This window comes from Sinocyclocheilus grahami, unplaced genomic scaffold (genome assembly GCF_001515645.1).
Source record: "Sinocyclocheilus grahami isolate Dianchi unplaced genomic scaffold, SAMN03320097.WGS_v1.1 scaffold137.1, whole genome shotgun sequence".
NCBI classification, from domain to species: domain Eukaryota; kingdom Metazoa; phylum Chordata; class Actinopteri; order Cypriniformes; family Cyprinidae; genus Sinocyclocheilus; species Sinocyclocheilus grahami.
This window is the reverse complement of record NW_015505316.1, coordinates 1575210-1600017: the sequence shown is the minus strand read 5'-3', so window position 1 is coordinate 1600017 and position 24808 is coordinate 1575210. Positions and strand designations below refer to the sequence as shown.

Here is a 24808-nt window from a genome sequence, read left to right as displayed (position 1 = left end):
TCCTTAGTGTATTAAAATCATAGCCTGGATGCTTGTATCAGGGGGGAAAAGCAGGATTACAATAGGACCCATTACCATAGCCATGTGATGCTCCAATAATGGGGTGCATTAGGAGCCTGGGGAGAGGAGAGGGGGCGTTTGAGGGGTAATAAGATGCTGGGCTGATAAACAGGAGGAATGCTGTAGAGTTGCTGGTTGGGAGCCCCCTTCACGGGTCCCCCACTCAATCACAGTCTATCGCCCTCTCGACTCCCTCCTCCTGCTTGTTTAGTATGCAGCAGCAGCATGGTGTGTGTGTGAGCAGGAGAGATGGGCTGTGATTCCTCTGCGTGCGTGCGTGTGTGTGTGTGTGTGTGTGAGGTCGCGGCACATGCTCAGTGCTGTCTGTCGGTCACGGCACAAGATCAGTGTAAAAGCTGACTGAATGCGTGAGCCTCCATTTTGAGTACCTACACAAATAGGTGCGAGGGGACTCTTTATTCCTCATTCTGTCAAATAAAACCGCAGCTCTGGCTCCGACATGGACGACCTGTTCAGTCCGCGCAGGTACGTTAGCATGCTCTTCTTCACCTGTTAAGTGTTCGGCGCGCGTCACACTGCCTTCCGCCTCGCGCGCCTCTTGTAATGTTATATACGTGTTTGTCTTGAAGAAACAGCTGTTTAAATCGCGTTGACAGCGTTGTCCGGTTGTTTATATGTTGCTGTCAGTAGCATTAGCCGTCTGTGCTAACGTAAACGCAGGGTGCTTCATATTAGTGTTTGTGTATGCGGTTTGCACGCATGCCGGCGCGAATTGTCTGGCATAAGCGACTTAACTTTGTTTTTGACAGCATGAATATAATAGAGAGACGGTCGTATTATGACTTCGCAGTACGCTATATTGTGTTTACAGTCAGGATGACATGGCGTAGGATAGAGTTGGGTGCTTTCTGCTCATTTGAAGATGTATAATGAAAGCACCCGCTGTTTTGAAGGGTTTAGTAGGTGTGTTAATAAAGTTAGGGCGCTCGCTGTGTTTATTCAGTGTTATGTGCGTTTCGGAGTCGTGCGGTGATTGGAGGATATTGATGGAGGGGGCGTGGCCAGGCTTGATTGCCGTGCGCGTGGTCGAGTCAAAATATGCAAGATGTTGTGCTTGTGTTGACAGCGCTTCATGTGCTAGCGGTACTGTTACAATTAAATGACTTGTACTGTATGTTAATTGTATTTAAGGTTTGTTTCTTGTTTTTTATTTCTTTAAAAGTGTGTACTTCGTTAAATATGTATGAGCTGTTTGTTTTATCTGTGGTGAATCTGCAGTTTGAAATGAGCACTATTGGAATTTCAGCCCTTTTCTGTAATGAAAATCACAAAAAGTACACATTTAAAATGTTCACATTGGTGTGAGTTTTGTAAACATGGAGACACACCAAAATACCATTATATGTGATCTTAGAGTTTTGAAAGCATATACCTCAGGAATATCATGCTGGTATTTTTCATTTGCCCATCCGGTGCAATTTTCTGACCTTTTGTTTCAAAGGATGTCAAGCCAGGAAATGTCCCAGCATAAGTATTGACACATGTTGGGTCACTCATATTAAGATAAATGTTTTAGTTTTAGTTTGTCGCTTCAGATGAGCGTTTCACTTCATCTAGTTGTAGAGTTTTTAGTTCTTCAACAAAATTCCCACTGAGAGGAAAAAAAAAATTTCACTCAAATTGTTTGTTACATAGTTTATAAGTTCATAGTCGAAATGTCAGGCTTGTCTGGGAGTCTTAGTTACACCAGTGAAATGGACATGATTCATTAAAATTATAATGATGTATTGATTGGTTTATTAATGATTAATAGAGGTGCTCCGATCAGGATTTTTGAGGCCGATCACAGAAAGCAGTATCTGCCTATACGATCACCGATACCGATCTTTTTAAAGCCGCCTTTTTATCATGTAGAATTATTTATAGTGATGATCCTATCAAGATTTTTAGACATTTATTCAGAGCCTGAATTTCATTTTTGAAAATGAATTCCCCTCTTAGGTGACTCTTGTGAGAGGGGATTTTTTAATTCGAGGGGTGGAGGGGGGCATTTTTTAGACATTTTTCAAAAATATATATTTCTCTTAGGGATGCACGATATATCGGCCACCATATCGGTATCGGCCGATAAATGCTCATTTTTTCTGTTATCGGTATCGGCCTGATAAGAAAATTTCTCCTAAATGTTTGATTGTGCACTGCATTTTTGTTTTGACAATCGTGCAATTGTTGCACAATAGCTTACACACAGCACAAGCCTGATTTCGTGAGCTGTATGTGAGGCGGTCTACGCCGGGTTCACACATACTCCGTTTGCAGTGCGTATGTAGGCCATGTGCAGTACGTAAGTGGTGCAGAAGCAGCTTTCACACAGGAGTCTGCGACTGATCTGTGGCTGTTTACCACAAACACATTTATCCGTTATTTTGATTTCAAATCCAAACATTGTTACTGAAAATTATTTTTCAACATTGTGATTCTTTTTTTAAACAAAAAAAACTTTAGTTTTTGTACAGTAATACAATCTTTCATAGACTGGTTTAAACATTAAATCTAAGAAACGCATTAAATATAAGAAACACATTATTCAATGCTTTTTACTTTTGCATTTACTTCTAGATTTAAGGCTATATTTTAAGTTGCTCAAGCAAGTGGCAAAACATTTAAACTACTTTTCTTACATTATCACAAACGTTCAAAAATAAAACTTACCACTGACAGAAACAGTCAGATCTACTGCCTTTTCTTTTGCATTTAATTCTTTATTACAAGCAATCTTGCGGTTCATAAAGAACTTTGTTTTCCTACCTCCACGAGTGCCATCTATTATTGCCTTGTTTATCAAAGTGCTCTTTTCCTTTAAACCTAGCCAAAAAGCCATAGCCAATGTGTTGACAGTGAAACACAGTAGACTTTAATTATATGCATTTATGGTGTAATTACTACATTTTCGTGTCAATCCATGTTCATATTTACCGCAAAAAATGCGCTGTCACTTTAATTCAGCGCGTGCAGCGGAAACGATCTCTGCTCTGCTGCAGACGCACCGCTCCTGGAACGCACTGCCGGATCGCACTGCCGGATCGCAACCGTGTGCAGTGTGAACACTTTATCTGTTAACATGAGCGCGGAAAAATGTACGCACTGCAAACGGAGTAATATGAACCTGGCATTATGTGTGTGCGCTGCGAGTGTGCACCAGGAGAGCACGCGAGCGCTGAATGGTTTAAACACTGGCAAAAATTAAATAGAAATGTAATTTTTAAACTTTAGTGACGACGCTACACTGCCTCGATTGTACAAGTGACAATTCCTGTGTCAACTGTGCTGCGTGCAGATCGCTTAGTACAGATGCAGTGTGATTTTGAAGCCATTTGCGCATTTTTGAGAGAGAAAGAGAGCGCGTGCGGTGATTCACTCGCGCTGTTTGTGAAATTGTCTTACAGAAAGTTTTCAAATTACTTTATAAGTTATTTAATGAAGAAACATGACTTGTACCTCACCTTCAGAATTATAATTATTTAACCCGCACCAGACTGAGACGGTGACACTGCATGTTATGCCAAACCTCTGACGGCAGCATGAGATCGTTTTTTTGAGATCAACCTTTATAGAGACCGCCGATCAAACATCCCCAAGTGATTATCGGCCGATAGTGATCGGTAGTCGATCAATCGCAGCACCCGTAATGATTAATGAAAGTTAATATTGGCCTGTGCTAATAAAAGCAAATTTAATTTTGTGTATAGAATTAAAAGTATAATATTCAGTTTTATTGATATATTCAATAACATAAATTTGAAGTATTAAAAAAGTGGTCCTGTGTCCCAAACAATAGAGCATCAGATGAAAGCATCTACCAAATGCACAAACGTTAATATAAATGTAAAATAAAGCCTATAATTTTTAATATACTGTAATTCAGAAACTTGTTACATTTAATTCTTGACATATTTTAAAGTATTATTGTTAATACATTATTTACATGTTAAAGTATATTAGGTTTACAGTAGGTTTCACCTCTCAATATGTCTCTTTTGTAACTTCTATTCTTGTAACACACTTTAATAATTCTATCAAAAACAATAGGATTTTATTTTCCTCCACTAGCTAAATTGTTCAGATTTTGTCTTGACACATGTTGGAAAGATTGTTCTGTACGCGATCTTACTGTGGCAGCCTTCAGATCCTTCTCTACGGCTCTTGTGTACTTTGCTGCTTAATTCACAGCCTCCAAAAATGCAGAGGCTGCAGAATGTTTAGGAACCCGGCCGAGTGATTTCTCCCCTCCGCTATTGCCATCATCTCGCAGCAGACTTGGTTTCAGACAAGAGCGCCATAATGCTTGCCTGGTGATTTATTTCATGTGGATTTGTCTTTCATTCTAGGAGTCACGAGCCTCAGAATCAGACTCTTAAAACTTTAAACACCTCAATGCTGAAAAGCTTTTAATGCAGGCCTGTCTGCTGCTGCTTCATCTGTCTGCCATATTTGTTTCAGTGTGGAATTTCCTGCATTGACAGAGCTCGTGTTTTTAGTGGATCGTGCTGGAGAGAGAGAGGGGTTGTTTATGAAATGTACCCAGATGAAGGGGGATATGATTTGAGGCCCTAACCTCTCCTCACTTTGCAGCCAGGTTCGGGCAGCCAGCCCCCGGCGGTGGAGTGAGAGCTACTCTGGACGCAAATCATAGTGACAGTTTCTGGGCCCCGCTCTGTGCCTGGCTATATGAAAATCAGCGCTGTTGCCGTGGCAACGGAGCGGGGAAGGCTTTTCAAAAGGAACATCTTGTCATTTTCTTTAATCCACTGCAGCTGGAGATCGGAACACTATTATTAAATTGTAGTTGCCATGGTTACTGCCACGGGTTTGTAACAGCAGCCATTTCAGGGCTCCTCTCCCCCTGCATCTGGCCTTTTGGGGGCTTTTGTAGCGCACCTTCACAAAAACAAGAAGACACGTCTACTGCGCTGTTCACCACCTTTTGTGCCTTTGTTCGGTCTATAGGTTTAAATCCACACCATTTCCTCTTAGGCTCTATTGTGCATTAATGTGAATCATGCATTAATGTGATTATTGTATTGTGTTGCTAAAGCCGTATAATACCCCTAAAGCACTGTCAGGGCGTTGAAAATGTTTTAGAGAGCTAAAAATCTGTAAATAAAGCTGCTGAAAGGTTGTTATAGCCTGAAGGTTGACAATCTGGGCTTTTAATGCTGATGCAATATGATTCCTAAGTAACTAAAGATGTCAATCTCTTATATATGAAGCACTGTTTTTTTTTAGGGCTGTCACGATTCCTTCATTTAGTTTGAGTACTCGATTTAAAAAAATCCTTGATTGCATTTTGCCCGTGTCGAGTAACCGGCAAAATACCGGAAGTGGCGCATTCAACGGACAAGAATTCATGAAAATAAAATGCATTATTTTACCATTTATCAAGGCTGCATGATATATTACACCCATTTAAATATCATAATAAAGCATAATGCTGTTGTGAATTCACAAAGGCTGTGATTCAATTAAATAAATGTATGCCATGCAGGGTTAATATGTGCTTTTATTATTTACATGAGTGTAGGTTACCTACGTGCATCTCATAGCAGCTCCATTCACAGTAAATGCTGCTCCACACAAACTGTTATCATCTATATGTGTATAGCGTCTCAAACGCCATCTTTGCATATTGTTGTGAGTTTGGGTTTATTATTACGTTCATCTGGAAACGCAACGCACGCCATCTCATCAGATTTCTTACGTAAATCATTTATAAACCTACGCAAACAGAAGAATACATCATCTTTCTCAATGTGCTAACTGTTCATCACGATTTCAAAATAAAACAAACGCTCGCTCTGAGTTTACACTTTTTGATATCTACGTATTCAAGAAATGACAATGGCTGTTGCATTTCTGTTGTAAAGAAATGGCCAAATATTAAAGATTAAGTGGACATTTGAATTAAATGTTTAGTCAATATTAAACAAGGATTAGATTGCCCAGTAATGTGTAAAACAATCATCAGGCCGTTGACGCCCTCTGCAGTCATTTGTTATAATATGTAATGTTCATCAGCTCTATTGTTTATAATGCATTGTATTTTAACAGTTTTGTTCAATAAAACTATATAATTACTTGCTTTTGATACTTTATTTGAGCTAATTATTATTGCCTCATTGCTATTATATATGTATTTTAAGTAATTTTAAAGTCTATTGTTGGCTTAGGTCTATTTTTATTACTACAAAAAATTTATTATAATTTTATGGTCAGAATAATCGACCGATTACGAAAATAATGATTTGTAATTGTCCAATTACTCGATTAATCATCAGAACAATCGACTGATTACTAAAATAACTAATTGTAATTATTCAATTAATGTCAGAATAATCGACCGATTACTCTATTACTAAAATAGTCGTTAGTGACAGCCCTACTGTACTTAACTTCAAGAGGTTGCATTTGGTATACTGTATGACACTTATATGCTAAGAAAATAGCTAAACGCCACGTATGACATTTCATAACCAATTTATTTTTTGTTCTTTCTCTCTCTTTTTTCCTCAGGCGATTAAACAGTACACAAGGGGAGATTCGAGTCGGTCCCAGTCACCAGGTATGCCTCTTTACAAATGCTTAGCATTTTATCTGAAACCTTGTCTTCCCTGGCATTGCTTATTAAAAGCTTGTGGTGTGGATTGAACAGTGATATCTGAAGCTCATGTTAAGCAGTGGCTTGATTGACAAGCGCAAGGACTGCTTAGATATTACCGCTGGTCCTCTGTCACCTGCATGCTTAACTTGAACATGTCCTCATCGCGCATTCAAGAAGGTGGTTGATGGATTTTTTAAGCAGTGCAGCGTCCATATGGAATAGTGTGTTTGGAAATTGGCTGCTCGGAGGGTATGGGATTTATTAGACACATTCAGCAGTGTTTTATGGGAATTAGGAACGGTCACAGCAGTCTGAAATTGAAAAGCCAAAAGGAAGATCGCTAAAGAAGATGGCACATGATGAAAAAGACCCAGCACCACTAACAATTAACATCAGATGTTTTATAGTGTATATCCTCCCAGAGATCCAATCGAGTTATCATGTGGAGTGAAACCAGCGGCAGGACCTCTGCCCAGACTTTAGATGAAGTTTGTGGTAATAAAGCTCTGCAGGGCCGGCCATTACAGGCTAGCACACCATGGATATTGATCCAGCGCGGAACGGATCTGTAAGACTTTAGAACTGAATGTTAGTTATATGTTAGGAAATGACTTGAGGTTTGCTCTTAGGATTTATTTGAGCACATTATTTTTTGTATTTTACTCTGGAAACATTTAGCTGAAGTTTAGTCTAGGGTTTCGGAACACAATGTACAAGAAACATGGGTGAAAGCATACTAACGCTATTCTAAGCTGTTCAGTGTGTCTGTTAGGATCACTTATATATAATATGTGTGTGTATGTGAATATGAATATATATATATATATGTATGTTTGGGGTCGGTAAGATAAATATGTAATAAATTAATACTTTTTTTTTTTTCAGCAAGGACACATTAAATTGATCAAAAGTGACATTAAAGACATTTATGATGTAACAAATAATTTTGATTTCATCAAAGAATTTAAAAAAAAATAACATGGTGTCCAGAAAAATATTAAGCCACACAACTGTTTTTAACATTGATTGTTTTTTTAGCACGATCAGCATATTACAGTGAAATCTGAAGGATCAGGTTACACTAAGAGACTGCAGTACTGGCTGTGAAATTTTCAGTTTTGCCAGCACTGGAATAAGTTATGTTTTAAATTATATTAAAATAAAAAACAGTTGTCTTAGTGTAATAATATCTTACAGATATTGCTGTTTTTACTGTATTTTTCATCAAATAAACCCAGACTTGGTGAGCATAATAGACTTGTTTCAAAAACATAAAAAAATCTTACTGACCCCAAACAAAAGAGTTTTGTGTTTATTAGTTATGCTTGCTCATATTTGGGTATTAGGCATTCCATGACCTCCTGGTAACAAACTAAAAAACACCTTATGGCAGTGCCCTGGTAACTGCCTACATTGTTTTACATCAGCGTTACCTAGAAAAGTTTAAACATAATATTTCTACACACAAGGGGAAGCTGAATAATGTTTAGTTGCCTCATTGATTCAAGAGAGGTCTTTTAATCATCCGTGATTGTTCACACCCCTCCGTCGGCTCAATGCATGTGGAGATTAAATGAATTTGAAAATTGATATTTAGCACTCATTGCTTGTGCTATTTGTGTTGTGACCGCAGCTGTCCTTCCCCTCTGCTATTTGCCAAATTAGGCCAAGCTGCCAGAGCTCCAGCCCTTTCCCTCTCCTGGAGGTCAGACCGTAACTGAGAATGAGGAGCTGGTCTGGATGCCTGGGGTCAATGACTGTGACCTGCTCATGTACCTGCGGGCAGCCAGGTAAGCCCCACGTCACCCTGCTTTCAGTCATGTTGTACAGTATGTCTTTGTCAGCTTCGACTTCATCAATGTTCCCTCTCTGTGGTTGGCAGGAGCATGGCAGCGTTTGCAGGGATGTGTGATGGGGGGTCAACAGAGGACGGCTGCCTCGCAGCCTCACGAGACGACACTACACTAAATGCATTAAACACTGTAAGTTGACAGCATAAATGACCTTTACTCCAGATTTAAAATTACACGTGCTGCTTTTACTAATACTAAAATTAGATTTGACGAACATAAAACTGAGAATGGAAAATTATTTTATTATGACTAGTATATAAATAATAAACTACTGTTTTTATTGTAATGTCTATTATTTTCTGTATTCTTATTAGTATATTATGGTTTTGGTTCCTGTTTAAACCTTTTAATAATAGTAACAGCAATAACATAGCACGGTAAAACCATGTTGACCTATTTAGTTGTATTTTTATTATTATCTGGTCACTTTCTAAGAACCAAACCTAAGATGCATATAATCAGCAATGTAGATTCATCAGAATGCAGATTTGTCAGACTCATTAGTATCAAATGACTTGTTATCCTCCTCACAATAAAATGTTGCTGCTTTACGCAGTGCTTTTTCAGGCACTGATCTGATCTGCCACTTTATAAATGGTGATTCAGTCCGAGTGCATTTTTGTTATGCTATTACCAGTATTTATTGTCATTTTACTGTAGAGCTATTTAGTAAAAACACAAAGAGGAATTAGGCCAGTCACATTACTCATGGTTGAGAAAACCATAAAATGTCATAATGTCAAAACCATAAAGAGGTCCAGGCAGTGGAGTGCTTTAACAGAGAGACCACAGGTTTCAGGAAGAGCTATTTTCTATATAACTAATTATTCAGGCTCAGGAGGAAATATAGTTTTAACCGAACCCTGCGTCTAAAAGAGATTATTACATAGGTTTTGTGGCTCTGTTTATTACTTCCCAGTTTTATTAATTGTGTGGTCTATGGTTGTGACGTGTTATCTTGACCTTTAAAATAATGCAAGTGTGACATCTGTCTGTATATGCCACATGGAAGTTCCCTGTACTTGCTCAGTACAGCAGCTAAAACCCAATTTGTCTTGGCCAATTAAGCACCCAGCACCAAAGAGACACAGTGAAGTAAGATGTCCCTAGCAGGCTTCATGCCTAATTGTCAAAAGATGAAAAAAAATCCCTCAGCGTTTTCACTCACATTTGTTCACCTTCTCAGCGTTGCACCACAGGCTGCCGCTCTCTGAACACAGCCTCGCCTCGGGAAAGACACAGGCACCAGGGGCCATCAAAACACACTAGTAAATTGGCGTTGAAGAGCTCCTCAGTGATGCCTGTGATTGTAAGATGTCTGAACAAGAGGGGTGTAATTCATGGCTTCATTAATGTGCAGTGGCCCCTGACAGCTGAGCTTTTCGCAAAGCCGAATTTATCAGCCCCCACTGGTCAAGTTACCCGGTCAAGTACAGAACGTACAGCGTGATATGCTAATGCCGCCCATGTCGGACAGCCTGTGAGCCATTATCAAACCAGTTCCTCTCCTTGTCTTCGCTAGCCTTTAAAAAATGCATTCGACAAATAAACCTGATATGCAATAAACATGACATTTCCATTTTGACAGAAGTGGATAAGCTGAGAATTAATGTGACCGTTTCCTGACCTTTTTCCACTCATCTGCAATTCCAATGTGCTTTCAGCGTGAACCGATTTTTCCCTTCAACCAGATATTGTTCTGTGTTCGACCATTTTTGTAAACAGACCTGATGTGGGAAACTTTAAGTCTTTAAATAGTAACTAACATCAGTTTGAGACAAAACGCTCCATTGTTAACGGCTAGTATAATAAGCAGCTTGTCGGGACGCTTGAGTCATATTGCAGTGTTTTTCGGCGTCACTCTTGAGGCCTGCGTGGCTGCTTTTTTGGCAGTATATTTTAGATTATTTTAGTTCACACTCATCTGCCTGCTCAACACTTAATGGCTTTCAGATTTCCAGTCCAGCTGTCCAAACTCACCCTATCTGACACGTTTATAGGGAGCCAATCACTGTTACAGTGTTCAGGCTGTCCTTACACTGGGAAAATGAGTCGATAGCAATCTGATATGATGGTTTCCTCACATTGTAACAATCAGAAGTGGAGCAACTAGCTAAAAGTAGCCACATCTACTAACTCAACTGTTTTGCATTAGCTGTTTTCAATATAGTTTCACACTTCCAGTATCAATTATCCAGTATTTGTGTCTTTAAAATGTAGCATTGCTGTTTTTCATGGCCCAGTTTAAATAGTGAAATAGTTGATTACATGCTGCTGTTTGGCATAAAATTAGGATGTTTTCTAGTCGCATTTAATGGTTTTTACTTTAGAGTTAAATGTGTTCTCTTTTTATTTAGTGTGTTTGACTCATGTTTGGGTTAAATTGGGATGATTTTTGGTTTTATTACTTTGTGTGAAGTTAGGGTTAAATTATTGTTCATTTGCTGTATTTAGTGTTTTCAACAGTTACAATTAGGTGTTCTGTAGATTTATTAAATTTTTACTCGTATTTATTTTTTATTTTTTATTTTTAAACTAAAGTTTGTTAAAAATTAGGCAAGGCAAGCACATTTTATACATGTTAATTCAAAGTGCTTTTCATAAAAGGAATTAAAATCATAAAATAATCACAATAAAAGCAAGGTTTTACATTTTTAAAATGAGTTGAGAATGAAACGTGAAGATACATAAAATACAGTTCATTCAGACATAGCACAAAATTTGTTTTGATTTTTATTAGTTTTTAGTATTTTCAACTCAAGGTTAAATTAGGGTGTTTTTTGGATTTATTACTCTTTAGTATTTTCGCCTTTTAGTAAGTTAGGGTTAAATTAGTGTATTTACTAGGGGTGTCCCCGACTAAGGATTTTCATAGTCGAATCATAATTTTCGAATCTTGCCGATAGTCGACTGATAGTCTAATCATATGTTTGGAGGCGGGGGGCAAAATACATTACCAGGAGTCAAGTAGTCAGACATTCGACAGTCATAATTACTGACGTTAACACACAGGGAAAATGCGTAACGGACGCCTCGCAGATACAAAAATGTTTTATGTTTTCATTAAAAGATAGGCTAGTTAACATTAAACGTCAGCGAAACCCTTAGAATTTTTTTTTTTAAACGGTGCTCTCATTATAACGTTATGTATATGACAGTAGTTATTGTTTGGCATTTCTGTTTTGAGCTGCTCGCGCTGAAGATGACCAGTAGAATGAAGTATTTGATAGCAGGTTTTTAATCAATGGGATTTAACTCATCATTTATCTCATATAGAATACACTTCGTTATTTATACAACATAACGTTAATATTTCAACATAGGCTACCTGCACACGTGTCTGCGTGGCTCTGAATGAACTCCTTTTGTGGACTCATTCTTCACGCAACAACGTGCAGAAACACGACAACTAAACACTAAAAATTCACAACGTTTTATTATAATAGTGTTCTCATTATAATGTTATGTATATGACAGTCCCAGTCATAGTTATTAATATTCTGCATTGTTTGTCTTGCTTGCACTGTGCGCTGAAGAGATAATTACCGTAGTACTACAATGAAGCGCTTTACTGCAGCGCAACTCAAACAAATGCATCTTATACGAGATAAATAATATATACACAATATATATAAACTGGCTGAAATGTTTTAAAATCACTTGTACCCTACCTGATCGAAAAAAATAATTTTTCACTGTGCCTGTGTCAAGTTGAGTCTTGCTAAAGATTTAAATCGCTGCCGCCAAGATGCTCCTCTGTCGGTCACGGATTATGGAAAGTGAAAATTAAATCCATAGGGGTGCTTGGATTTATTCACGCACGTTAAAATATATTTATTTGAAGCTTCTTTCTTTTCAGATTCTTATTTACAGCATTATCTTAATAGGCTGCATATTAACTTATTGGGAGAAAACCAGTAGTTCTATGTGAAATCAGACATTTGATCACCCCCTTATAGCCAAAATAGCGTGATCATAACACCCTGAGAATATTCGACTGTGAGACTGGTAGTCGGATCATGCTCCTCCTATCGAAGCTTCGACTATTCGGGGTCACCCCTAGTATTTACTAGTATTTCGTTTTGTCGACTCACATTATGGTTAAATTAGGGTATGTTCTAGGTTTATTTGTTTTGTTTCTTGCGGTTTTAACTCAAGTTTTATTAACATTTGCTTATAACACATTTAGTAAATATTATTGTTAATAAGTATTATTAATAAGTTTTTATACTCTTGCCCTAACTTTTTTCACATGATTTATTCAGATGATTATATTGTTGAATAGTTACATATTTAAACAGTAAGTGGTAGTATAGCTGACTACATAAAAAAATTAAAATAAATAACATTACAAGTAACTCATATATTAACAAACTACAGTAAATGTAAATTTCCAAAACAACTACCATTAATGTGAATTTGTGCTCTGTCTTCTTTCATACAGCTTCATGAGAGCAGCTACGATGCAGGAAAAGCCCTGCAGCGGCTGGTGAAGAAACCAGTACCCAAGCTGATTGAGAAGTGCTGGTCAGAGGATGAAGTGGTGAGTGATCAAGTTAACTTTCTTCATTATGTGGCGAGAGAAGGCCGGATTTCGCTGCATTACTGGCTTTGTGTCGTCCACTGAAAAGCGCTCAGGATTCCAACTCCTCCAGCAGAACAGGGCAGCTGCATCCTGTTTATGGCCTGTGGAATAAATCTTCCCAGTGAGGGAGAAGCAAAGGAGGGGGAAAGAAAGTCTTGGTCAGCTTGTGTTAGAGACTTAAATTTGATCCAAGTACCTGAAAGCATTTTGTGCTTCAGTCATTAAAATATAAGGAAAACAAAGATAGAAAGAGATCAGCGATGTCTATAACAATCTTAAATGCGATTATGCATTTACCTTTAACCATAGAATCGTAGAAAAGCCCAGGACAAATCATTTATTTATATATAAAAGACCTTATAACATATTCATGGTTCGCACCCAGTGCCGAAACCTCACCATCGTTAAGTGAACTCGATTTCTATACATAAATATTCAAGAAGTGTCCTAACTACCTCGTTTCCATCCCAAGAGGCTTTAATATCCTGCCATTTTTTTCCCAGTAAAATCAATACTCATGTTTGTGTGAGTATATATGTACATACAGTGGGTACGGAAAGTATTCGGACCCCCTTAAATTTTTCACTCTTTGTTATATTGCAGCCATTTGCTAAAATCATTTAAGTTAATTTTTTTTCCTCATTAATGTACACACAGCACCCCATATTGACAGAAAAACACAGAATTGTTGACATTTATGCAGATTTATTAATCACTAAAAGCTACAAGGCAGAATTAAAAAAATAGGGGTTGTGTTAATGGTGCCAGCGAGCCCATTAAAAAAGATCAATTAGCCTGTGCATATCGATTTGCATCGGCATGTTTAACCGAGTGTGGGCCTGTTTTTTTAATGTATGCGGGAGAAGCGTGTGTGAAGCGAACTATATAACAGTCTGTCTGAGATGAATAATAGAGATGCAGAATAAATATTGCATGAGCGCAGGCCTCGATTACACCACTGTTGGTATTTTTCTCGGTGGTGTGCGTGCACCCCGCAGGAGGCTGTTTGGGGAAGGCAAGCCGCCCCCTCCTCCCCATCTGTAACCCAGCCAGGCCACCGCTGCACTGTCAAGGACACCGCTCCCCCGATCTGATTTCAAGTTGTGCTTTTGCAGCCCTGCAGCCTTGAGGGACAGGTGTAAATGTACCCCTGACCTTGGATGCTCGCTCCAGCCCCGCTGCTCCTCATTTATTTATCATCCCTCCCTTTCCCTCTCTCTTTCGGCCTGCAGGTCCACGGCCTCATTATTCCTGCTCTTTTTCTATCGCTCCTTTTTGAAGTGTGAATAAAAGTGACAGTGACTGTCTCAGAAATGACAGAATCATCCCCTCTTCAGGGTCACTTGTCACCCGTCTCCCTTAGCCACTCGACACGGCACTCTGAGCCTCCCTTCCCTTCGACTAGCCTGCAGCGCTTTCAGCAGCAGAAAGAAAGAGCGTGCCATTTTATTTTTTTTCCCGTGCCACAGTTTATCTGGAGAATTCTTTTAGACCCCGCAGTAATGCTCTAAAATGGCATGTCATATGTAACACCCTTTAATCTTGTAAGCCATTTTAGTAATGCAGTGTAAGATATATTAGTCCGCTGTGAGGGTTTTTTATATATATATTTCCCTTAGGGTTGGGCTAAAAACTGTATGCGGACATACCAAAAAGAACCTCATTGTTTGTTTGGGAATTGGTTATGCCAATATTTTAAAAAAATGTATTCAAATAGATGATGTATTCAAATAAGAAAGCTATTTCAAATTATAATATTTTATAATATTGCTGTTTTTACTGTGTTTTTGATTAAAAGCCAGTCTTGCTGAGCAAAAGAGGCTTTTAAATTATTATTATTTTTTTTTAAAGTATACAAATAAATATTGCTGTCAAATGATTAATCGCGATGAATTGCATCCAAAATAAAAGTTTTTGTTCTGTGTATATTTATTATGTATATATAAATACACACACATACTATATATTTTGAAAATATTTACATGTCTATATCTATATTAATTTAATTTATATATAATATAAACAACATATTTTTATAAAATATATACATGAATGTGTGTATTAATATATACATAATAAATATACACAGCACACATACAGATATTATGCAAACAAAAACTTTTATTTTGGATGCGATTAATCACAATTAATCGTTTGACAGCACTAAAAGAAACATTAAAAATATCGAAAGAAAAAAAAAACTTGACACCAAACTTTTGGAAGGTAGTGCAGTTAATTACCCAACAAATAGTGGGTCGATCTAAAAATTACAATTTGCTAATTTAATCACTCATTTCATTTCAAAAATCAAAAGAAAGTCAGATTTGGAGCGACATGCAGGTGAGTGAATGGTTTTCATTTTTGGGTGAACTATCCCTTTAAGAGAGAGGCTGTGTTCGAATGTGCCTGTGATGCCCAAAAATTCAGCTCACTGGGATTTGAAACACAAGCAGAAAAAGAGCACAGTGTTGTGTTTCAGGGTGTCTGATATATGACCACAGTGAGGGCTGCGATCTGCTCCTCTGCCCTGCTGCATATTATCTCGGGCTTGTCACGGGTTGACGAATGACAACGTGAAGCTCCAGATAGTTGAAGTTCTGTGCGCGGTAGTGGGTAACCTGGCAAGACTGCAGCCCCCCGGTGGCGAACGATGAAGCCTGCACATTTTTTCCAATCAAACACCTCCCTCCTTAATATTAATCTCAGTGCACATGAATAAAGAGAGGTGGGTCTTGTGGAGATGGGAAGAAAACCTTCCCCAGTACAGCACACTATGACATTTTCCTGTGGACCATGAAACTGACCACCCACTTAAAAGGTTACATTGTTGTTTAGCTCAGTGGTTTTCAACTGGTTTGCTTTAGGACCCAGAATTTACATGGGACAAGTGGTGACCCAACACAGTGCAGAAAGTATTGTACAAAAATGTTGTTAAATTCTAGCTTTGAAATATATTCATGTTAATTTAATGTTGAATAAAATAGTATAACTATATTAAATGGTATTATAAATTACAGTCTGTTTTTTTTTAGTAATTGTGAAAAATGATTATAACAAAGCACTATTTGCATAACTATGAATGAACACTGATTGATATCCAGTAACCACTAAATTCAAAAAAATTGTGTGTATATATATATACAGTGGGGCAAAAAAGTATTTAGTCAGCCACCAATTGTGCAAGTTCTCCCACTTAAAAAGATGAGAGAGGCCTGTAATTTTCATCATAGGTATACCTCAACTATGAGAGACAAAATGAGAAAAAAAATCCAGAAAATCACATTGTAGGATTTTTCTGTCAAACGATTAATCGCATCCAAATAAGCTTTTGTTTACATATGTGTGTGTACTGTGTATTTTTATGTATATATAACTACGCATACATGCATGTATATATTTAGGAAAAATTATGTTTATATATTTAATATGAATATAAATTTTATTTTTGTTCAAATATATACTGTATGTGTGTGTATTTATACATGCATCATACATAATAAATATATGTATTAGGTAAACAAACGCTTATTTGGATATATATATATTAGTGCTGTCAAACGATTAATCACATCCAAAATAAAATTTTTGTTTACATAATGTGTGTGTGCTGTCTATTTATTATGTATATATAAATACAAACATGCATGTATATATTTCAGGGAAAAAATTATATATTAAATATATTTATTTATAATATAAATTATATGAATATAAATATAGACATGTAAATACATATATTTTCTATATATATATATACAGTGGGGCAAAATAATAAAAAATACTTTTTAAAGGAGTATTTACCAGAAATGTTATTTACCAGAAATTATTTAGGAGAAAAATGGAAACGTGCAGTGCACTTTTTTTTTTTCTTCAATAAAATCAATTAATTGGAGATTTTCAATTAATTTCAACTTTTATTTTGAAACCGCAAAGTATTCTCCTGAGTTTGCGTAGATTTATAAATGATTTACCTTACAAATCTAATGAAATGGCACATGTTGCGTTCCCAGATGAACGTTATAATAAACCCAAACTCACAACAACATGCAGAGATGGAGTTTGAGACGCTCCACACATGTAAATGATAACAGTTCCTGCGGAACTACTGTGAACGGAGTCGCTGTGTGACGCATTTACTTAACCTACACACATGTAAATAATTAAAGCGCATATACTGTATTAGTACGGCATTGCATATAATTAAATCGTAGCGTTTGTGAATTCACAATTATGCTTAATTATGATTTTTAAATGGGTTTAATATATCATGCAGCCTTGGGAAACAGTCTAATAATGTGTTTTATGGATTCTCGTCCATGAAATGCGCCACTTCCGGTATTTTGCCGGTTAGTTGACGCAAGCAAAATTAAGTCGAGGATTTTTAAAAAATCAAATAGTCAAATAAAATCGACGAATCAGACAGCCCTAATATACAGTGGGTACGGGAAGTATTCAGACCCCCTTACATTTTACACTATTAGTATTATTGAAGTTTACAAATAACATTTTTATTATAATTTTAAATACAGTTTAAGTTCTATCAAATGATATATAAACAGACCTGCAGCCACTGATTTGGTTGGACATATTTTCTCTCTCACTCTACTATTTTAGTTATGTGTGAAGTGGAATCAGTTGCACTCAGATTTAAAGACGGTTTTATTGCCACGAGAGTTGCACAGGCAGGAAGGGTGTGTTGGAGTATTTCCTGTCACCTTTGGTTTTACACAGTACACAAGAAAAGCTGCGGTTTAGCTGAATCTATGCATATTTATAGACTCAAGCAAACGCTTAAGCGGCGGCAGCGACAGCCTGATTTAGAAGCATTTCCAGGCATCTGCTCATATTAATAGGACTAGTACTATGTCTGGGCCTTTGATAGTTTTCCCTCACGTCTCTCTTCTTTTCTCTTATGGTTTTGATGTTATGTAAGGTTGAAATGGACAGGATGTGGGCTGGCTCTCATCTCTCTTTGTGGTCGCTTTGTGTGTGAAAGTGCCGCCATTATTGCCGTCACGTCGAACCATATTTCTGTGATATAATATGCGACTGTAATCGTATACTCACTCGTTCGCCTTCGCCCAAAGCAACCTTAGCAAAAGGCCAAGCACACTGATTTCATAAGACCCCCTGTGTTTGTGCCATTGAGCTAAATGTTAGACATTCCTGGTATTTGAAGACTGCCAGACACTTGTGTGTGTGTTTGTGTTGGACACACGTAGTGTGTTTTGTGTGGAGTGGTCTGACACCATCTGTTTGCACATGCTCGAATGATCTTAACCAGTTTTACAGCTTTTAACAATTATGATTTAGACAGGAAGTGCGCACGCATCACAATAGCCTTTTCAGCTTTATTCCCTTCTCCCCACTCTCTTTTACAATAGAGCACTGTCGAGCATAGAGAGAGAGAGGCAGAAAGCAGAGCCAGCGCACTGGAACAATTTTTGACAGAAAGAAGCCTGTTGTTTCGACAGAGCGTTCGACTGGTGACTCGGTAGCGCTCACCTCGTCTCTCACCCCTCCTCCACTCGCCCCTCGTTCTCCGGCCCCTCCCATCATCTGCCCTGTTGCCTAGCAACGGCGGGCCAGAGCAATCGTAGCAGAGGCAGAGCAATTCAGGGAGCAGATTGGTGGATGATTTATTAGTTGCGCTCAGTGCAGCGAGCCCAGGCAGCTGAAATGGAGCCTTAAAGTGGAGCCGACAGCAGCGAGCGAGACAGCCGCGCATGTAGCTGCCTGCCTGCAGTGCACTGTAAATATTACAGTAGGGGAAACATAATTAAGGTGACATAATCAGGCCGCTAACACGTGCCGCTCTGGCAGGTGTAATTGATTTTTGTCCTGCCGGTCAGGATCCGGGACCTCAGATCATGAAGGTGCGCAAGGATCGCTTTAACGCTTAACGCGTTAAACGAAATGCGCATGTACATACCTTAGACCCGTGGTCACCAGGCTGGGGATTCATTAACACATGAGGCTGTTAGATACTCATCAGTGTGAGATTTAAAGTTGTTCTGGTTAAGTGGCTGTTGTTGCACCCGTGATCGCAGTGCCAAATGCAAAGATTTGCTTTTTCAGCACTTAATGTCTTTTCCCCGTCGATTCCCCTTTTTGTTATTTTGCTTGTTTCGATGTTACGCCCATTTAAACATGAGTAAAATCATTTAGGCGCTCAGAGATTCTGACGTGTCGTAACTCATATAACTAATACTTTAGTCATAGGTGCATTTAAAGATCATCACACCCTTGTTTTGCACGTTGCACCACCTACTGGTTAATCAGCCGCCTCTTTACCACAACAGATGAAATGTGCCATCTCTGGTTTTTTTTTTTCTAATGCTTATGGTTAAGTATCTCAACCCGTGATGGAGGCCCCGGCGAGGGAAGATGTCGTTTTATAAGTTTATAGTTTTTTATTTGCAGGATGCAAACATCTAATTTCTTTTTCAAATCTTGTAAAGAGAAACAAGTAATACTCCCTCCCTTCCTCACTGAAGATTGTTCTTTTAAACGCCATGTGTAAACAGTTCCCGGTTACATAACCAGTATGCATTAGAGAAGTTGTTTGCCAAGAGCGGCAGAGGAATTCCATGACTGGTTTTTTAGTCGACTTTTAACCACGTTTAAAACCTCTACAAAGATCGCCCTGGCTTTTTCTCGCTGGTTTGTGTTCGGTGAAACTATGGTTTCCTTGTAAAAACCACCATGAGGGGGATGGAGTTTGAGTAATGAGAAGAGCAGATGTAGAGTTGATGTGTGTGTGTGTGTGTGTGTGTGTGTGTGTACACACACACACTCGCACGCTTAAAATAGGGCTCTCAGACCATGCATGTGTGGCGATCCGCAATGCATCGCACGACTCCGCTCCAGGTTTTCCGGCCAGCCGCAGACCAGAGGCTCTCTAGCAGAAAGATCACATGTAAAGCCTTCCCCTTTGTAGTGGAGGAGCAGAGAGTGACAAGCTATCTCTTGCTCGTAAAAAAACGACGTACCTTCGGAGACTTTGTGGATTTGCACCTCAATTTCATTACTGCCTGCGAGAGGACGTAGAGATCTGGGTCGTGTGTCGAGTGGACTTTTTACAGGCTTTCCGAACAGTTTGTTTGTTGAGGACTGTTGACTGAGATTACTGTGGAGCGGGGCTCGCCGCTCGAACAAGAAAGTAAATCTGCTGGTTGTCTGCTTCGCTGGTTATGAATGTTTCTGCCTCCGCTTTTTATGGATCACAGTCTGTGGCTCTTAAAGGAATCGAAAAGCATTCAATCTACACAGTCTCCTTTTGTATTACAGCAGTCTGTGTAAACACATTTTATTTTGGGAGTTCGGTTTGTGTTGTAAAAGTTCTTTTCTTATGGTTTTATTAAGTGAGTGTTTTATTTATTGACTGTGCTTGCTTGTTGATTAGAGTCGTTTTTCACGTTCATAAACCTGGTTATTTAAACACTGTTAGCTTAAGTTCTGTTTGTTTGCAGTTACTGTAAGCAAATGGGTTTGTAATTCTAGGACTTTGCTCAGGAATCAGGCAGCTGTTTGGAGTGCGAGCGTGCAAATTGTGAGATCAGGGAGAAGTGTGTTGTGATTCGTCGTAACTTATTGAAGTTCAGTTTCGGCTTTGAACTTCAGTGTTGTGCGACCCTCATATGCATATCGCCATGTTGAACTTTCACTAAGATTTCAGACAAGCTGCCATCGTGTTTCTACTCCGCTGTGGTTTAATCTCGGCTTCTATTCCTGCTATTGTTGTCATTTCCCCTCATTTTTTTTCTCACTGTAGCTGAGCTGTGCTAGCACAAGCAGAGATTTTCAGATTAAGATCACAACATTGTTTTCTTCGCCTTGCATTTCACAGTGTAATGTATTTGTAGTGCTTTGTGTCTGTTGTTACGGGTGGTTTAAAATCTAATTTTAACTGTTTTTCTCTCTTCTTTTCCCAACAGAAACGGTTCATAAAGGGTTTAAGGCAGTACGGGAAAAACTTTTTTAGGATTCGGAAAGAATTGCTCCCTAACAAGGAGACGGTAAGTCATTTGTTTCCTATTGAATACATTTGTCATCGTTCTTGGACACTAAAACAAACTCCTTTTGACTGTGGTTTCTCGTTTGTTTTGAAACTGAAGCTACATCTTAGTGGTTTCGAAAAACCAGGTTTAGGGAAATGATTGAAAGCCATAGCTTACGCATGGACTTGAGTGCATGAATATTAGATTTAACAGTAAGCATGTTAGGTGCTTGAACAGGGGCCCTGAGATGTGTTTAGTCAAAACAGAATCATGACTGTTTATTAGGGATGCACCGAAATGAAAATTCTTGACCGAATACCGAACACGGTTTTTCACATTATTCCCCCATTTAGGTCTATTTTGCCTTTTTTTTTTTTTTCCCTTCACCATTGCATAAATTAAATAGCCAAAATGTGCTTTTTACTGTTTTGTCCTGCTTTTCAAATAAAAAATCAATTACAAAACAACAATTTAAAAATATTTACTTAACACTGAATTTTTTTTTTAACATTCTATCAGACATTAGCCTATACCAACAAAGCACAATTTAACTTAAAATTAATAAGTTAGTAAAATATTTTTTCGCCATTTTTGAGACTTGAATCAGGCATGTATTTTTTTTACTGTACAAATAAAGGCAGCCTTGCTGAGCAGAAGAGAATTATTTTAAAACAAAATATATTACAGATCCCAATTTGAACACTGTGAATGTTATAAAAAATGTATTAATAGAGCTGTTGTAGGGTAATTATTATTATTGTCTTTTTTATTTTATTTTACAGAACAACAGTAAAATTACAATACTATCCTTTATGAATGTTGATGGAGTTGTTGGAGTTGCTTTTATTTTGGCAGAAACCCACAGGAAGATCTCGGTGCTTCTTTTTGTTGACAACAGCATGCAGATTTATAAATAATTCTCATTACGAATTTGGGAAGATGTTTGTCGCACGTATCACATTGCCTTTAAAAAAATTCACAAAAATATTACAGAGTAACCGTTTTTGAACTTCGAACCCTGGCGCCGTGAGCTCGTGCAGCGCTGTTAGAATACATGCAATTCGTGCGTGCATTAGAAAATATAATATTCTGCAGTTTACTTACTATTCGTTGGAGGCTATTTTGCGATTTCAATCATCATACAGTAGCCTAACCACCGGCATCAAGCCACCTCTTCTTCTCATCTGAGACATGTGATGCATGCACCACTAAACAGTCTTTCGCGGTCGGTGCTTCGTGCTTGTAATGATTTTTGCGTCTTTCTCTGATAGTTTTAAATACTTTCACACTGCCGTCATGTTTGCTGCATTAGTGCATGCCTCTATTTGATCGCGTTACGTCATTCCTCGGTACATATTATTCAGACTTTTTGCTTATTCGGCCGAACACCGAAAGAGATTTCTTTGCTATTTTTGGCCGAATAATTTCGGTTGCCGAACATTCGGTGCATCCCTACTGTTTACATAATATTTGGTTACAGCTCGGTACAGCTACACGACTGATTACTGATGGCCTAAAGAACAAAACTTATCTTAAGCTTGAAGTGCTATTTGTTTAAATTTTTGTTTTAGTGCGCAATCTAAGTAATAGTATAAATTTTAGCAAAGTACATTACATTGTTGTTTTTTTTAATTAGACTGCACCTTTTTAAATTTGTTAAGTATGTTAAAATGTTAAATGCATAATACTTTTTTTTGGGTACTTTATTATGCTATACATTATATACAATAACAAATATATTTTAAATATTTATTAATTCATATGATTCTTAGAGCATTTTTAAGTACAGAATGATTTGCATACTAGACTTGTTTTATCAATGTTTTTTTGGGTCATCTGTTACCTGGCCTCACTGTCATATCAGATGACATATCAGACTGAAACACAAGCTGTGGCTAATAGGTTTGTTGTCAAGTGCATGTTTTATGGGGTATTGACTTAGCTCAGTGATTAGTCAATGAAGAAAATCCCTGCTAGCAGAGGGTATTTGTGGAAAGACCTGTCACCCTTAAAGTACTACAGTCATTGATAGTTTTGTTTGACTTTTCATGCTGAACAGCACGTATTCTGTTGGCCATAAATTCATATTTGAAATGACCCTTTTAATTATTTGTGAACTGTGTGACCCTGTAGAGGAAACAACAAAGTGAAATACAGAGCAAATAATTAACTAAGTGTGTGTACACACCCAGATCCCTGTTTGGCGATGCATTTTTGTGCTGAAATTTGTTACTCGTTGGTTTTTGTTTACCTGAAACAAGAAAATAAGATATTTTGATATCATAATTTTAGTATTGAAAGAGTAAGCACAAGTTTTGCTTATTTCTTTTATCAGTGGCAGTATTCAGAAGAAATAATGGTTTTGCAATTGTTTGCATTATGGAGATAATTTATTTTCTCATTTTATTTATTTATTTTAGCCCCTAAAAATGCTTTTTTTTCACAAATTTGTTACCCCTGACAGAATGTTTGAAAATGTTATTTAATAGCTAGCAATCCATTTGTTCCGTTTACGTCAGTTTGTTCATACATACGTAAACAAGCCACCCTCTAAAAACCAGGACAAGAAGAGGGAATGATGGAAAAAGGAGAGATGGAGGCACAGCAGTCTTGCTCAAGAGTAGCAAGAGCAGAGTATAGGGGTTAGTTCAATATACTCTAAGAAAAGCGAGCGTTCTCTAAAAAGCCCCACTTTGCTTAGATTGAAGTAGCTTTTGTGCTGAAAGCCAGCTCTCTGTGCAAGTGCCAGTCAATACCCCGCGGAAAGCTTGATTTATTTTCTCTACGGTCCTTTTCCCACTCTCCGATTTCTTTTGCTATATCTCTCTTTCTTGTGTGACTTTGAACATTGTTCTGAAACTCTTTCCTTCATCCAACACAAAGTCCTTTCCTGCTCCTTTCTGGTGACGACTCTTTCCTTTGCATTTTTTCCAGGTAATCTGGTCCAAGATTTGATATGACCGTAGCGTTTTTAAATGCCCAGGGCCGTAGAGGGTGATACAGTGCAGCTTTTCTGCCTCTCCCCTTTTTTTCCCCTCAGCACTTATTAGCTGGGTTTCTCATAAAGAGCCGGTGCCAAGGCTAAGCACCCACTGCTGTGCAAACACACCAGGCCTGACTAGCTCTCTGGAATGCTTTATATGAAGTCAAATAAAAGAGGAAGCTAGGGAAGTGGGTGTGTCGTCTTACTGTCTCTGCTCTCTTTGCTGCCACCATTTCCTCCACTTGAAAGACAACGTCATGGAATAATTTGTGTACTGGTGCAAGAAATGTTCCCAAACAAACCCGACATGATGTGTCTACAGATCGCAGATAACACAGCTTTGCAGTTCTGTCCATGTGCTGTCCCAGAAAGATTTTCTCTGCACTTCACATTTTTATTTTTTAGGGATTTAGACCCATTCATTTAGATTATTGCATACTAATGAAACTAGTAAGAAAATTATAATCAGATTTAAACTGCACATAGTCTGCAATAGTTATTTTCTATTTAAATAAAAAAAACTATTTTTTTTACATTTATTTTAATACATTTAAATGGTATTTTTTTAATAGATTTTTCTTATTTAACAGCTTATTTTTGTGATTTTTTTTCTTATTTGAATTTTAAGTAATTTTTATTTTATTTATTTTAATACAATTTTATTTATTTAAATTTGTGAGATTTCCAGATGCTTCTTTTTTTTTGGAA

At 37.8% G+C, this 24808-nt stretch overlaps 1 protein-coding gene across 7 annotated transcripts in view; it reads left to right on the top strand.

Annotated features, from left to right (window-relative positions):
• LOC107591099 (arginine-glutamic acid dipeptide repeats protein-like) overlaps positions 1-24808 on the top strand; it is a 176234-nt gene that overhangs the window by 136521 nt on the left and 14905 nt on the right. For 5 of the 7 annotated variants that reach the window (XM_016280125.1, XM_016280120.1, XM_016280124.1 and 2 more), the window contains exons 7-11: positions 6592-6640; positions 8345-8469; positions 8562-8661; positions 12977-13075; positions 21055-21135. In XM_016280125.1, coding sequence (XP_016135611.1) covers positions 6592-6640; positions 8345-8469; positions 8562-8661; positions 12977-13075; positions 21055-21135 — 454 coding nt within the window. Of the gene's footprint in view, positions 1-320; positions 547-6591; positions 6641-8344; positions 8470-8561; positions 8662-12976; positions 13076-21054; positions 21136-24808 lie in introns of those variants that run through there. The other 2 variants (XM_016280127.1, XM_016280126.1) reach the window with 1 other exon arrangement.